General features: G+C 45.5%; 1 protein-coding gene across 1 annotated transcript in view; it reads left to right on the top strand.

Annotated features, from left to right (window-relative positions):
- Nucleotides 1-55: 55 nt before the first annotated feature.
- The window catches only part of ARL3 (ADP ribosylation factor like GTPase 3), a 37,088-nt gene continuing 23,918 nt past the window's right edge, over nt 56-13,225 (top strand). Inside the window, exons 1-2 of the mRNA XM_058671734.1 lie at nt 56-210; nt 6,551-6,694. Coding sequence (XP_058527717.1) covers nt 208-210; nt 6,551-6,694 — 147 coding nt within the window. The 5' untranslated portion in view covers nt 56-207. The remainder of the gene's footprint in view (nt 211-6,550; nt 6,695-13,225) is intronic.

Raw genomic sequence — 13,225 nt, 5'->3', positions numbered from 1 at the left:
GCCATTCCCTGGGTCTCCAGCCCCTCCCGCAGCCCGCCCGCGCAGGGGCGCGCTTGCGCACTTTGGGGAAAGCGGAGCCGGACCCCGCCCCATACGGCGGCTTTGCTCCTCCGCTGTGCGTGCGAGGGACGTCGGGGGCGGCGCCGCGGCAGTTGCCCCTGGTAACGGGGGAGGCTGCAGGAGGAGGAGGAGGGATTCGGCGGGAGGATGGTGAGTGTGGGGACCCGGGCCCCTCTGCACCCGGCCGATCGCCACACACAAGCGCGCACACACACACACACACACACCTCCCCTCAGCTCCCAGGCCCAGGGCGGGGCACTGCGCTGAAAGCCAAGGAGGAGATGGGAAGGCGCTCAGGCTGCAGTGTGGGCTCTGGATTAGCTTTGGGGGACGGCGGGAAGCCCGAAGGTGGGCCCTGAAGGGAGGCCTGGATTTGGGGAGGAAGGCGGGTTTGCGACGGGTCCGAGGCCTGGGGATGGGGCTGGCGGAGTTCGTGGCTGGCCTGGTATGAAGCCCAGGCTCCATCAGCTCCCCGGGGACCGGGTGGAGGGCGGGTCGGAGGCGCCGCGGAGAGCCGCCTCCGCACGCACGGTTGGATCTCCCCTGGACTCGGCCTCCTCGCGCTGCAGGACGGGGTCCCGGGCCGCAGCGCGGAGAAGGTGGGCCCCACGTCAGCAGGGTGCAGTAGGCTGTCCGGTTCTGGGCGGCGGGCGGGTCCCCGGTGGGGTCGAGTCCCAGACACAAAGAGGAGCACTTGGAAGGGATGCACCACACATCCCTGGGTGTCTGCGTGGCGGGGCGAGCTTCTGCCATCGCGAGCTATGTATCCACAACAAGATCCGGTTGTGGATGACGGATGTTTCGTTCAATCCTTACTCTGTGTGGATGCAGACAGATTAGCTTGCTGGCCGCTAGCATTTCCTTCGAAACCTGTTGCAGGTGGCTACACCGAGACCAGAGGTCTTAATCCCCACGTGGGATCTCCAAACTTTAACCCTTCCACACCAAATGATGAGGGAGGGAATTTAAACTGGAGAACGAATGTCAGTGGGACAAACCTTTCTCGGTCTGTGTGACAGACAGATTGGACCGACCCTTCATTACTTGGAGGGAGTTAGCACGAAACTGAGTGAATTTTTTGTTTGTTTAGCTAGTCACAGAAAGAAAAACAATTTGTTAAAGCTTTCAGAGCACCCTGGTTGCTTTACCAAGTGCTAAGAGCCTGTAGCAAAATTTACAGTTTTCCATCCTGCCCCCTTTTCAAAATGTTGCAACATTACTATGAGTTTAAGAAGAAAAGCCACCTGTTCATATTTTCCTTTGGTCTGATTGCCCAATGAGTAAATTCTGATAGAAAAAAAATCGATTGGTTTTACATCCTCATATTGTTCCCAATGTAAAACTGTTTGATTTGAGGTTGCCAATCACATTTCATTCTTGTTATGTTTGTAGCTTTTTAAACCTCAGGCAAAACAGATTTTTGCAAGTGTGTTTTCTTCTTATTCATCATTGATACATGAGCTGTCCATTTAAAGGCCATATTTTCTTTCTCACCATAAGTGCAAACATAAATATTTACACAGAAAGTAACAAATGGAAACAAAAAAGACGTGCCAAGCCCCAGAGAATGAGAGTTGTCTTTTCAGAGAGACACATGAGAGTTGGCTAACTTTACCCGGTTTATCAGTGAAGTGGACTGTGTCGTTTCATGACTGTTTTGTTTATAATTATGGCCCACAATACATTATCCACTACTCTATGTTTCCAGGTGCAAGTTGGCACTGTACACAAATTGGCAGAGTGTATACAGTGTTTGTCAACAATCAGAATAAATTTGTGGTCTTTTACTTTTTTCTTAAAATGAACAATAAGAAATTAGGCCAAATTATTCTGGGTCCTTTATCTGGTTCCCCCAATACATTTTTTTTTCTATTTCTGAAAGAATGAGTTATTCTTAGGGTTGGAAATAGAACACTGAATTTAAACGGTCAGTGGTGTAATTAAGTGTGTCACATCTGGTATCCCAGGAGTCCCCATGGTTAATTGTACAATTGAAAAGTGAGAAAAAAGAAGATTTTAACTTCAGTGATGACTGACATATATATATATGTGTGTGTGTGTGTATATATGTATATAGATTAGTGCAACTACTATTGACTTTTCTGAGCAGTTAGCCACATTAGCCTGCCTTATAATCCCAAGTTCTTGAAGAAGTACTAAGATGACAGTTACTTAAAGTGTGACTTCATTGAGTAATTGTTTAGGGATTGCTTTCCACCCTGATGGAGCTTGTGGTAGTTGTCAAGCGTGTTCCCCACTGAAAGTTTGTTCCTGGCAGTGTTTATGTGTGCTGGTCTGAAACTGGTCAGTCAAAAGGAGAGAAAAACAATAAAAACCACAACTACTGTTTGGAGTGGCTCCCATGTGCCATGCTTTATATGTGCCACTTCATTTAACCCTGTGACATTTTTCCTGGGGGGATAACTATCCCTGTTCGCATTCTGTCAGTGGACTGGTGCCCTGGGTTCTGTGCACTTGGAGGGGAAGCTGAACACAGGTGTGAAATTCTAACCCGCTGATGCAGTGGGGTTCCTCCTGCCTGAGGTGCCGCCTGGAAGACCTTGTGTTTATTTAGTAGAGAGGTGATAAGAAAGAAGACAAAATTTTCATGAGATTTTTTTTTTCCCTTTCTGAGCTAGTCATTGGAGAGGGTAGGTCTTTGGAAGTTGGCTTAGTAATTTTGATATTTACATGTTAGCTACTCTCAGCCACACATATTTTCCAGGATACATTTTCCTGTTGTCCTCCACCACGCTACTCTGCTTTGAATGACCTGGTTTGTATTGTCATCTTAGGTCAGTGTAGCATGCCTGTGCTGGTACTTGAGTTTAAGCTGAGTTTGAGGCAGATAAAATGTCTATAGGCCATGGCGCATCTATTCATCATTTGTTTGTAGCAAAGTGAATATAAATGCCTTGCGGCCTATCAGGGTGCATATAACTTGTAAACACCCATGCTAATGATAAACGATGTACAATTTACTGAAATTCCTGTTTGTTTAATGTTGTAGGCATGTGAATCCTACATACTTACCACATCTGTTTTACTTTCTGTTGTACTTGGGGCTGTTTAGTAGCATGACCTACAATGAATCAATATTTTGGCCAAGTATAAAACTTTGAAAGTTCACATTTATACTACAAAACTCAACCCCATAATAAATGATATCGTCTAATGGCTGTCTCCCATCATTTGGCATTTAAGTTCGGGTGTCAATGGGATGGAATTGCAGAACACTCACAGGCTTACTCTGCTTGCCTGATACCTTTCAGACAGAATCCTGCTATCTATAAATGTCCTCAGGCCTCTTTAGCTCACCTGTAATCCGGTGAGCCCCTGTCCTCCATGGGTGGATTAGTAGCCTGCTGTGCTGCAGTTGCATCCCTGGACCATGCTTGAAATGACACTTAGCACCTCACTCCAAGAAGGTATTAGCACAACTTTCTGTTTCCCCAGAACTTTACCTAAAGGGAAACATGTGAAGTTACTCTTTCCTAATTAGAAGTGAAGTAGTATAGTATTCTGGACGTTTGGATTAGTAAATGTGTCTCTAGTTAGGATAAATGCTTTCTCCTCTGTGCTTTGTTCTCTCCCTTTCATTTAAGAAATTAAAATTGGTGGCCTAGCAGCTAAAGTCCTCACCTTGAAAGTGCCTGGATCCCATAAGGGCGCTGGTTCTAATCCCGGCAGCTCCACTTCAAATCCAGCTCCCTGCTTGTGGCCTGGGAAAGCAGTGGAGGACGGTCCAAGGTCTTGGTTTCCTGCACCCACCCGCGTGGGAGACCTAACTCCTGACTTCAGATCAGCGCAGCACAAGCCGTTGCAGTCACTTGGGGAGTGAATCATCGGAAGATCTTCCTGTCTCTCCTCCTCTCTGTATATTTGACTTTGCAATAAAAATAAACCTTAAAAAAAAAGAAATTAAAAATTCCCCTGAATTATGCAGCTTCGAATACAGTGAGTGAGCTGTGTCAAAATCTAAGCCTGTAGAAAGCAGTTTCCCTACTTCGTGATTTTTCTTTTAGAAGTAGAGACACATGAGAGGAAACCCAAAACATCAAGCTTAGAAGCAGATCTTTTTTTTTAAAGATTTATTCATTTTTTTTATTACAGTCAGATATACACAGAGGAGGAGAGACAGAGAGAAAGATCTTCCGTCCGATGATTCACTCCCCAAGTGAGCCGCAACGGGCCGGTGCTGCGCCAATCCGAAGCCGGGAACCAGGAACCTCTTCTGGGTCTCCCACGCGGGTGCAGGGTCCCAATGCATTGGGCCTTCCTCGACTGCTTTCCCAGGCCACAAGCAGGGAGCTGGATGGGAAGTGGAGCTGCCGGGATTAGAACCGGTGCCCATATGGGATCCTGGTGCGTTCAAGGCAAGCACTTTAGCCGCTAGGCCACGCCGCCGGGCCCTAGAAGCAGATCTTTATCACAATGTCTTCACCAGTGGATCATGCAGGTGAGGATGTTAGTACAGTCAATGTACTACTTTGATGCATTCCGGTTGTTTTAGGATTTATTGTAAAGGATAATGAAACCTTTTTTTTTTAACATCCAATCAGGAATTCCTGTATTTTCCTGTTCTTCATTTTATATCATCAGCCCCCTGAGGATCTCAGAATTCGAATTTTAACTATTCTGAAAGGTAGTATTATAAATGAGTGATTGCAAAATAGCTAAAAGAAACCCAGGAGACTTCTTCCCAAATATAGCTTTACGAAGGAATGGTGTCAAAGTATTTGAGGCTAGATGAGATGAAAAGTAAAACTAAATTAAAAAAAAAAAAATTAAGAACCCCCAGAAACCCTGCCTTCAAAAGAAAGCCTGCCTCGGGCCTGGCGGCATGGCCTAGCGGCTAAAGTCCTCGCCTTGAAAGCCCCGGGATCCCATATGGGCGCTGGTTCTAATCCCGGCAGCTCCACTTCCCATCCAGCTCCCTGCTTGTGGCCTGGGAAAGCAATGCATTCGGACCCTGCACCCGCATGAGAGACCCGGAAGAGGTTCCTGGTTCCCAGCATCGGATCGGCGCAGCACCGGCCCGTTGCGGCTCACTTGGGGAGTGAATCATCGGACGGAAGGTCTTCCTCTCTGTCTCTCCTCCTCTGTGTATATCTGGCTGTAATAAAATGAATAAATCTTTAAAAGGAAAAAAAAAAAAGAAAGCCTGCCTCTTTTGTTTGTTTCAAATCTCTCCAGTCTCCTCCTCCTAAATCTTTTGGCAAAGAATTTGTCTTTCTGTCTTAGCCTCAACCTTCCATTTTACTGCTGGGAACACTGAAGCCTGGTGGGGTTAATGTGGTCTTTGGCAAGTCAGTACAAATACAGTAATAGAACTGGTAAACAAAGAGCCTGCTGGGCAGGAAGGAATTCTTAATAATTATGTGTATTTGCATATCATTGTCCCTAGACCTAATTGTTGAGCATTCTTTCATAGAAGTATTGTTTGATCTTAGGGAACAAACTGGTTGGAATCATTGCCTGGCACAATGTGGATAACAAATACAACCATTTTAAATATTGTAAGACTCAGCTTGAAGGAATTTCTGCTCTGGCTGGGAGATAAGATTATATGCCCTTTAAACTCTGGAATTCTTTGGTGCTTGTTATAGCTATGCCTCATTAGACTGTCAGCTGCAGGACAGAACAAATAAACGATCACAGAAAAGTTATCTTTTGTGTTTAACTAAAAAGCAATGTAGGTTATTTTTATCCAGAAAAGTGTAGCAAATAAAAAGAAATAAAAATAATAGATTACTATTCAAAAATATGCTGGTTAAATGTTCATTTTTTTTTTTCCTTCTTGAGTGCTTTTTCCAATTCCTCAGTTTCTCTATGGGATCCAATTTTTTATCTGAAAATCATAGATAATTTATATCATACACCTGGCCTTTCACCTGAGAAAGGTTCTCGAGAAAGAGTATTTTGAATGAAGTCTTAAAACTTGAGCTGAAATAGTCCTAAATAAAGAGCCCAGCTACAATTTTATGATTTTTTTTTACAACTTTTTTGTATCTTTTTGTTTAGCTCTTTCAAATTCTGCATTAACTCAGCTGGGTAATTCTATTTAATTTGACAACTATTATCTGGTGTCTGTCTAATAAGTGCCTTGCATCGTGGGAGACACAAGCTGTCATCTCATCCACAAGAAATTTCACTCTAGTAAAGAAAAGATTTTTTAAAAATCTTTATGGTGAATAGAGGTCCTTAAAAAGACAGATTGAGTAATAATTCTCACAGGAGAGTTGGGGTGACTGCTAAGCTGGATTAAGAGGGGGAGCAGGAATAAGCCAGTTCAGTTGCTGAGTTTACCATAGCATGTCTGCCAAAGTTTGGGACGAGGAAGCCATTGGAATAAAATGCCATTAGAGTGGAAAATACGTATAAGCTCTCCATAACTAGAATCTGTCTTCAAGGAGAAGTCATTCCTATGTCCAGTAATATCAAAATCAATGCCCCCAAAGTAATCTCTCTCCTTCATGGTTGTTTAAGGGCTTACTTTCAATTTTGCGCAAATTGAAAAGCGCACCGGACCAGGAGGTGAGAATCCTTCTCCTGGGCTTGGATAATGCTGGCAAGACGACTCTTCTGAAGCAGCTTGCGTCGGAAGACATCAGCCACATCACTCCTACACAGGTGAGTGCCGCCTGCCTCCAGACGCCGTGGGACACAGAAGAGGGTAATAGTCTCAATGACAAAGTGGGAGGGAAAGCTTTGCCCCACGCCCATGATTGGCTTCTGAGAAAGTACTCTATAGTGTTAAAATGATCAGACTCAAAAAGTGTATCAAGAAATCCCATTCATATGAGGTATTTCGACTGACCATAGAAATAACAAGTAATGGTATATGCTTGCAATGAAAGAATCTCAACTGAACTTGAACTGTGGCAATGCAGCAAGGTGGGGGAATCCCAGTACCTATAAAACTGTGTCACATAATGCAATGTAATAAAAATAAATAAAAATTAAAACAAAGAAATAGCAAGTAAAATGAGGATTCCTTGCACCCCTGGGAGAAGGATGAGAAGGCATTTTGTTTATAAGTATGGTTTGTTTTTCCTTAAGATTTATTTATTTGAAAGGCAGAGCAACAGAGGGTAGGGGGAAAGGGAGAGACTTGATGTCCAATCATTGCTTCAATCTCCAGATAGATGCATCAGGCTAAAGCCAAGAAATAGAAACTATCCTAGTCCCCTCAGTAGGTGTCAGGGACCCAGATTTTTGGACCATCTTCTACCTTTCCCAGGCATAGCAGCAGGAAGCTGAATTGGAAGTGGAGCAGCAGAACTCAAACCAACAGTCTGACATGGCATGCCAATATTATAGGTGGCAGTTTAGTCCAATGTGAAACATGTTTTGTTTATTTTTTCTTTAATGAAAAAAGTTCCATGGATGTATTCTATACATACATAAAGGATGCTTCAGAGAGTTTTTGGAAAAATGAAATTTAAAACGATAATTTATGAGGCAGGTGTGTGGCAGAGTGATGAAGATGCTGCTTGGGATGCCTAATTCCCATGTCACAGTACCTGGGTTTGAATCCCCACTCTTATTCCAAACAAGCTTCCTGCTAATGCACAAACTGGGAGACAGCGGCTAGTACCCAACTACCTGGGTCTCCACCACCCACCTGGGAGACCTAGATTGAGTGTAGGTAGGCTCCTGGCTTCGGCTTGACCCAGCCCCAGCTGTTATGGGTATCTGGGGAGTGAATCAGCATATGCTTCACCATCTGCTGCTTCACTCCGCAAGTGGCTGCAATGGCCAGAGTTGCACCAATCCAAAGCCAGGAGCCAAGGGCCTCTTCCAGATCTCCCACATGGGTGCAGGGTCCCAAGGCTTTGGGCCATCCCCTACTGTTTTCCCAGGTCACAAGCAGGGAGCTGGATGGGAAGTGGAGCAGCTGGGGTATGAAGCAGTGCCCATATGGGATCCCCGAGCATGCAAGGCAAGGACTTTAGACAATAGGCTATGGTGCCAGGCCCTCACACATAAACCAGGATATAGGAGCCAGTGTTGCAGCAAATTGACTTAAGTTGCTGACTGCCATACTGTCATCCCATATGAGTGTTTGCAATTATGAGCTGCTCCATTTCCAACCTAGCCCTCTGCTAATGGCCTGGGAAAGCAGCAGCAGAAGATGGTCCAAGTGCTTGAGCCCCTGTCATTCCAAATTCCTGGCTCAGCCCTGGACATTGCAGTCATTTTGAGATTAAACCAGCAGACAGAAGATCTCTCCCTTTTCTCTATAAGTCTGCTTTTCAAATAAATGAGTAAATCTTTTTAATAAATCATAAAATAGAATATATATATATGTGTGTGTGTGTATCTATGTGGCAGACAGTTCATTCAGATCTAAGTAATTACCTATATTCTTTTTAGAAACAGCTTTATCTTCTTTGATTACTAAATTGATGTTATAGGGCCTGGCACGGTAGCCTAGCAGCTAAAGTCCTCACCTTGAAGGCACTGGGATTCCATATGGGCACTGGTTCTAATCCCAGCAGTCCTGCTTCCCATCCAGCTCCCTGCTGTAGCCTGGGAAAGCAGTCGAAGATGGCCCAAAGCCTTGGGACCCTGCACCCATGTGGGAGACCCAGAAGAGGCTCCTGGCTCCTGGCTTCAGATCGGCTCAGCTCTGGTCGTTGCCGCCGCTTGGGGAGTGAATCATCAGACAGAAGCTCTTCCTCTATGTCGCTCCTTCTGTATATCTGACTTTCCAATGGAAAAACAAAATCTTTAAAAAGTAATATTGTAAAATTTGGACAGAGTAGAAAGGAAGAGGCTGAGCAGTACGCTGATAAAAAGTATTTCAATGTACATCTTTCCAGACAATACAAATCCCTTCCTTTTTTGCGAAACAACTTCTGTCTGCCATGTGAGCAACACACAATGGATGAAACAGCGGCTGGGCACTGGAAGCTTTAGCAAACCTGGAGTTACTTAGCATTTTCAATCCTGCACCATTGTAAGACCTGGTGGCAGGCTTGCATACGGCAGCTAGGTGTACCTCATGGCCTATGAGTCGTACCAGTTCTCAGTTCTTTGCAGCCAAGCCATTTCAACTCCTACCAAATGAGCAATTTTACAGCTTCTGAACAAATTTAATGTATAGCCCAAGGAGGAGCAAATTGCAGCCATCTAGCCTGGAAGGGCTGAAAACACATATTAGTGTGTCAGGATTTCCGCCAGAGAAAGAAGGGGTAGTTTGTTTGTTTGTTTGTTCTGTTTTTCTTTTAGCACTGGCATTGGTCTGCATGCCTCAGGAATGCTAAGAGGAAGATTTCCACACAGGAAACATAAAATGATCTGCAAGTTACAAACCAAAGTTCCAGTCCTAACCCTTAGGCTTTCTAGATGTAATGGGTGACTGTTATTATTCAGGGATTTTTAATTTTTAGCTTTTAGTTTTTGTGTTAAGATTCATTATTTATGGGTTTGGCTCAATGGCTCAGTGGTTAAATTATTGCCTTGCACACGCCGGGATCCTATATAGGCACTGGTTTCATACCCCAGCTGCTCCATTTAGCATCCAGCTCCCTGCTTATGGCCTGGCAGAGCAGCAGAAGATGGCTCAAAGCCTTGGGACCCTGCATCTGCGTGAGACCTAGAAGAAGCTCCTGGCTTCTGGCTTCGGATCAGCTCAGCTCTGGCTACTTAAGGAATGAACCAGCACATGAAAGATGTTTCTCTCTGTCCCTCCTCTCTGTAAATCTGCCTTTCCAATCAACATAAATAAATCTTTTAAAAATTTATTTATTTATTTATTTATTTGGAAGAGTTACAGAGAGAGAGAGCTCTTCCATCCACTGGTTCATTCCGCTGAGGCCACAGTGGCAAGGACTTTCTTCCAGGTCTCCCACTTTTGTGGAAGGGCCTAAACACTTGGGCCATCTTCTGCTACCTTCCCAGGTCATTGGCAGGGAGTTGGATCAGAAGTAAGGCAGCCAGGATAAGAACCTATGCCCATTTGGGATACTGGCACCTCAGGAATCATTTTTACCCACTACACCACAACACCAGCCCCCTGTGTTTATTCTTTAAAAAACACACTTTTATGCTTCACTTTGTTCTTAAAAATAGATGTTCATGATAGTAAATTTGGAAAGCATCACTGAATACCATGGAGAGACTAGAAAGCTCAGTGCCAGCCATACCCAGGGCTTCCTTTAGCCACGTGTTCCTTCAGCTTCACTTCCTGTGCATTTAGAGGATGGGAATATTTAATTTTTTTTAAATGGCTCATGGAAATATTCTGTTGTGTCATCCTTTTGCTTGCTTCTTGTGTCATATACATCTGATTGGAACTGCATCCTTGCAATGCTTTCATACTAGCTTTGTTTGATCTGATAACTCATTAAAATTTAAGGCAGTTGATATATATGATCAGTTTCCATGATTTACTCTTATTCCCTGCTTCATACCAAAAAGTAGCAGATGTTACTGGATATGACATTAAGCATAGTTTTTAAAGTTTTTTTTTTTTTCCCCATCCCCCAGGGTCAAGTAGGAGTCTGGTGTTGTGGCACAGCAAGTTAAGCTACTTACTGCCTGTGAAACCAACACCCCATATGAACACCAGTTCAAGTCCTTGCTACTCCACCTTCAATCCAGCTCCATGCTAATGTGCCTGATCAGGCAGCAGCAGATGGCCAAGTGCATGGACCCCTGCACCCACATGGGTAACCTGCATGGAGCTCTGGACTCCTGCTCCAACCTGGCCTACCCCTGAACTGTTGTGGCCCTTTGGGGAGTGAATCAGCAAAGAGAGATTTCTCTCACTCTCTCAAGTTCTGCCTTTCAAACCAAATAATACATTTTATTTTATTTTTTAGTGAGAGGCAGAGAGCTCCCATAGCTGCTTTATTCCCCAAAGGTCCACAATGAAGGAGGCTAGACCAGAGCCAGGAGCTTGCAGCCAGAAACACAGTGTGGGCCTGTCACAGGGTGGTAGGAACCCAATCCCTTGCTTCCCAGGGTTGTCATTAACAAACAGCTAAAATCAGGACTCAAACCCAGGCACTACGATGTAGACAAAGACATTTTAATCACTGAATTAAATGTTTCCTCCTAATATACTTTTTTTAAAAAAAAGATTTATTTATTTATTACAAAGTCAGATATACAGAGAGGAGAGACAGAGAGAAAGATCTTCCGTCCGATGTTTCACTCCCCAAGTGAGCCGCAACGGGCCGGTGCGCGCCAATCCGATGCTGGGAACCAGGAACCTCTTCTGGGTCTCCCATGCGGGTGCAGTGTCCCAATGCATTGGGCCATCCTCGACTGCTTTCCCAGGCCACAGGCAGGGAGCTGGATGGGAAGTGGAGCTGCCGGGATTAGAACCGGCGCCCATATGGGATCCCGGGACTTTCAAGGCGAGGACTTTAGCCGCTAGGCCATGCCGCCGGGCCCCTAATATAATTTTATAAAGATTTATTTTCATTGGAAAGTCAGATATACAGGGAGGAGGAGGAGACAGAGAGGAAGATCTTCCATCCAATGATTCACTCCCCAAGCAACTGCAACAGCTAGAGCTGCGCCAATCCGAAGCCAGGAGCCTGGAGCCTCTTCTGAGTCTCCAACGTGGGTACAGGGTCCCAAGGCTTTGGGTCACCCTCAACTGATTTCCCAGGCTACAAGCAGGGAGCTGGATGGGAAATGGGGACACTGGGATTACAACCAGTGCCCATATGAGATCCCAGTGCCTTCAAGGTGAGGACTTTAGCCACTAGGCTATCATGCTGAGCCCACCCCCCCTTTTTAAGATTTTATTCAATTTTTATTTGAAAGTCAGATTTACAGAGAGAAGGAGAGACAGATAAAGATCCTCCATCTGCTGGTTAACTCTCCAAGCGGCTGCAATGGCCAAAGCTGAGCCAATCCAAAGCCAGGAGCCTCTTCCCAGTCTCCCACACAAGTGCAGGGTCCCAAGGCTCTGGGCCATCCCGACCACCCTCCCAGGCCACAAGCAGGGAGCTCAATGGAAATGGAGCAGCCAGGATACAAACCGGTACCCATATGGGATCCCAGCACATGCAAAGCAAGGACTCAAGCCACTGGGCTACTGTGCTGGATCCCTAATATCACTTTTTGAGTGTAGAATCTTAAATTTACATAAGCAGTTTTATCAATGAATCCCAGTGAAGCTACCTTTTATAAGTTTAAGCCATAATATAGAGTTCTTTTTCTTTTCTTTTTTTAAGATTTATTTATTTGAAATGCAGCATGACAGAGAGAGAGAACTGACCTTCCATCCATTGGTTGACTTCCCACATGGCTGCTGTAGCTAGAGGCTTGGCCAGCTCGAAATCAGGAACCCCAAGCTCATTCTGGGTTTCCACTGTGGATGGCAGGGGCCCAGCCACTTAGGCCATCTTCCTCTGCTTTACCAGGCACATTAACAGGGAACTGGATCAGACTGGACCCAGCACTCTGGTACAGGATGCCCTGTGTCATGAGGGGCAGCTCTGCTTGCTATGCCATAACGCCACCCACCCCCCCCAGTAGGGTTCCTGAACTTCTACTATATTCAGTCCCTGGTGTTTCAGCAAAGCGGCAGTGAGCATCATCCCCAGCTATCCCCCAGTGACTTACCTCCATGGGAGTCAGGTGGTGTGTTCCTGTGTGTTGCACTGTGCCTGGTCCTGTGCAGCTGCCATTGAGGCAGCAGTGTCTAGAGGCCTCCCCAGACCCACGTCCCTGCAGTTATTCAAGCTAAAATGTCTCTTCTGTGGTAGCCCGTGGTTGACAGTTTTCCATTCCTTGTTTCCCTGTGTTGTTCTTGCAAGACTGTTTTGCTTTGCTTATAATTCTTGCTCATGAAATGCATTCTCTCCCAACCCCCAGTGGCCTTGTTAATTTGTTTCTGTCTCCACACTAACTCCCAGCTGGCAACTCTGCCTGGCCCTCACCTTCCACAAAGTTCCCAGCACTTTGAGCTCATCACAGGTGCAGGTGACCGTCTTGTCACTGAGTTTCCCTCACTGTCTGAGGCCCTTGCTGCAGAGCCTGACCATGCCCTCCAGTGGGCCTTGCTTGCCTCTCCAGGGGGCTGGGAACTCAGCGGGGAGCCCAGCCACCCCCACACTGTCCTCAGCTGGGCTCCCTCTTTCCCTGATGAATCCAGATGGAGGTATTTATTTTGAGCTGCCCCTGAAGAATGTAATT

The sequence above is a fragment of the Ochotona princeps genome, chromosome 13, assembly GCF_030435755.1.
Source record: "Ochotona princeps isolate mOchPri1 chromosome 13, mOchPri1.hap1, whole genome shotgun sequence".
Lineage (NCBI taxonomy): Eukaryota > Metazoa > Chordata > Mammalia > Lagomorpha > Ochotonidae > Ochotona > Ochotona princeps.
Note: the sequence above shows the minus strand (reverse complement) of the source record. Positions and strands in the feature narration are given on the sequence as shown.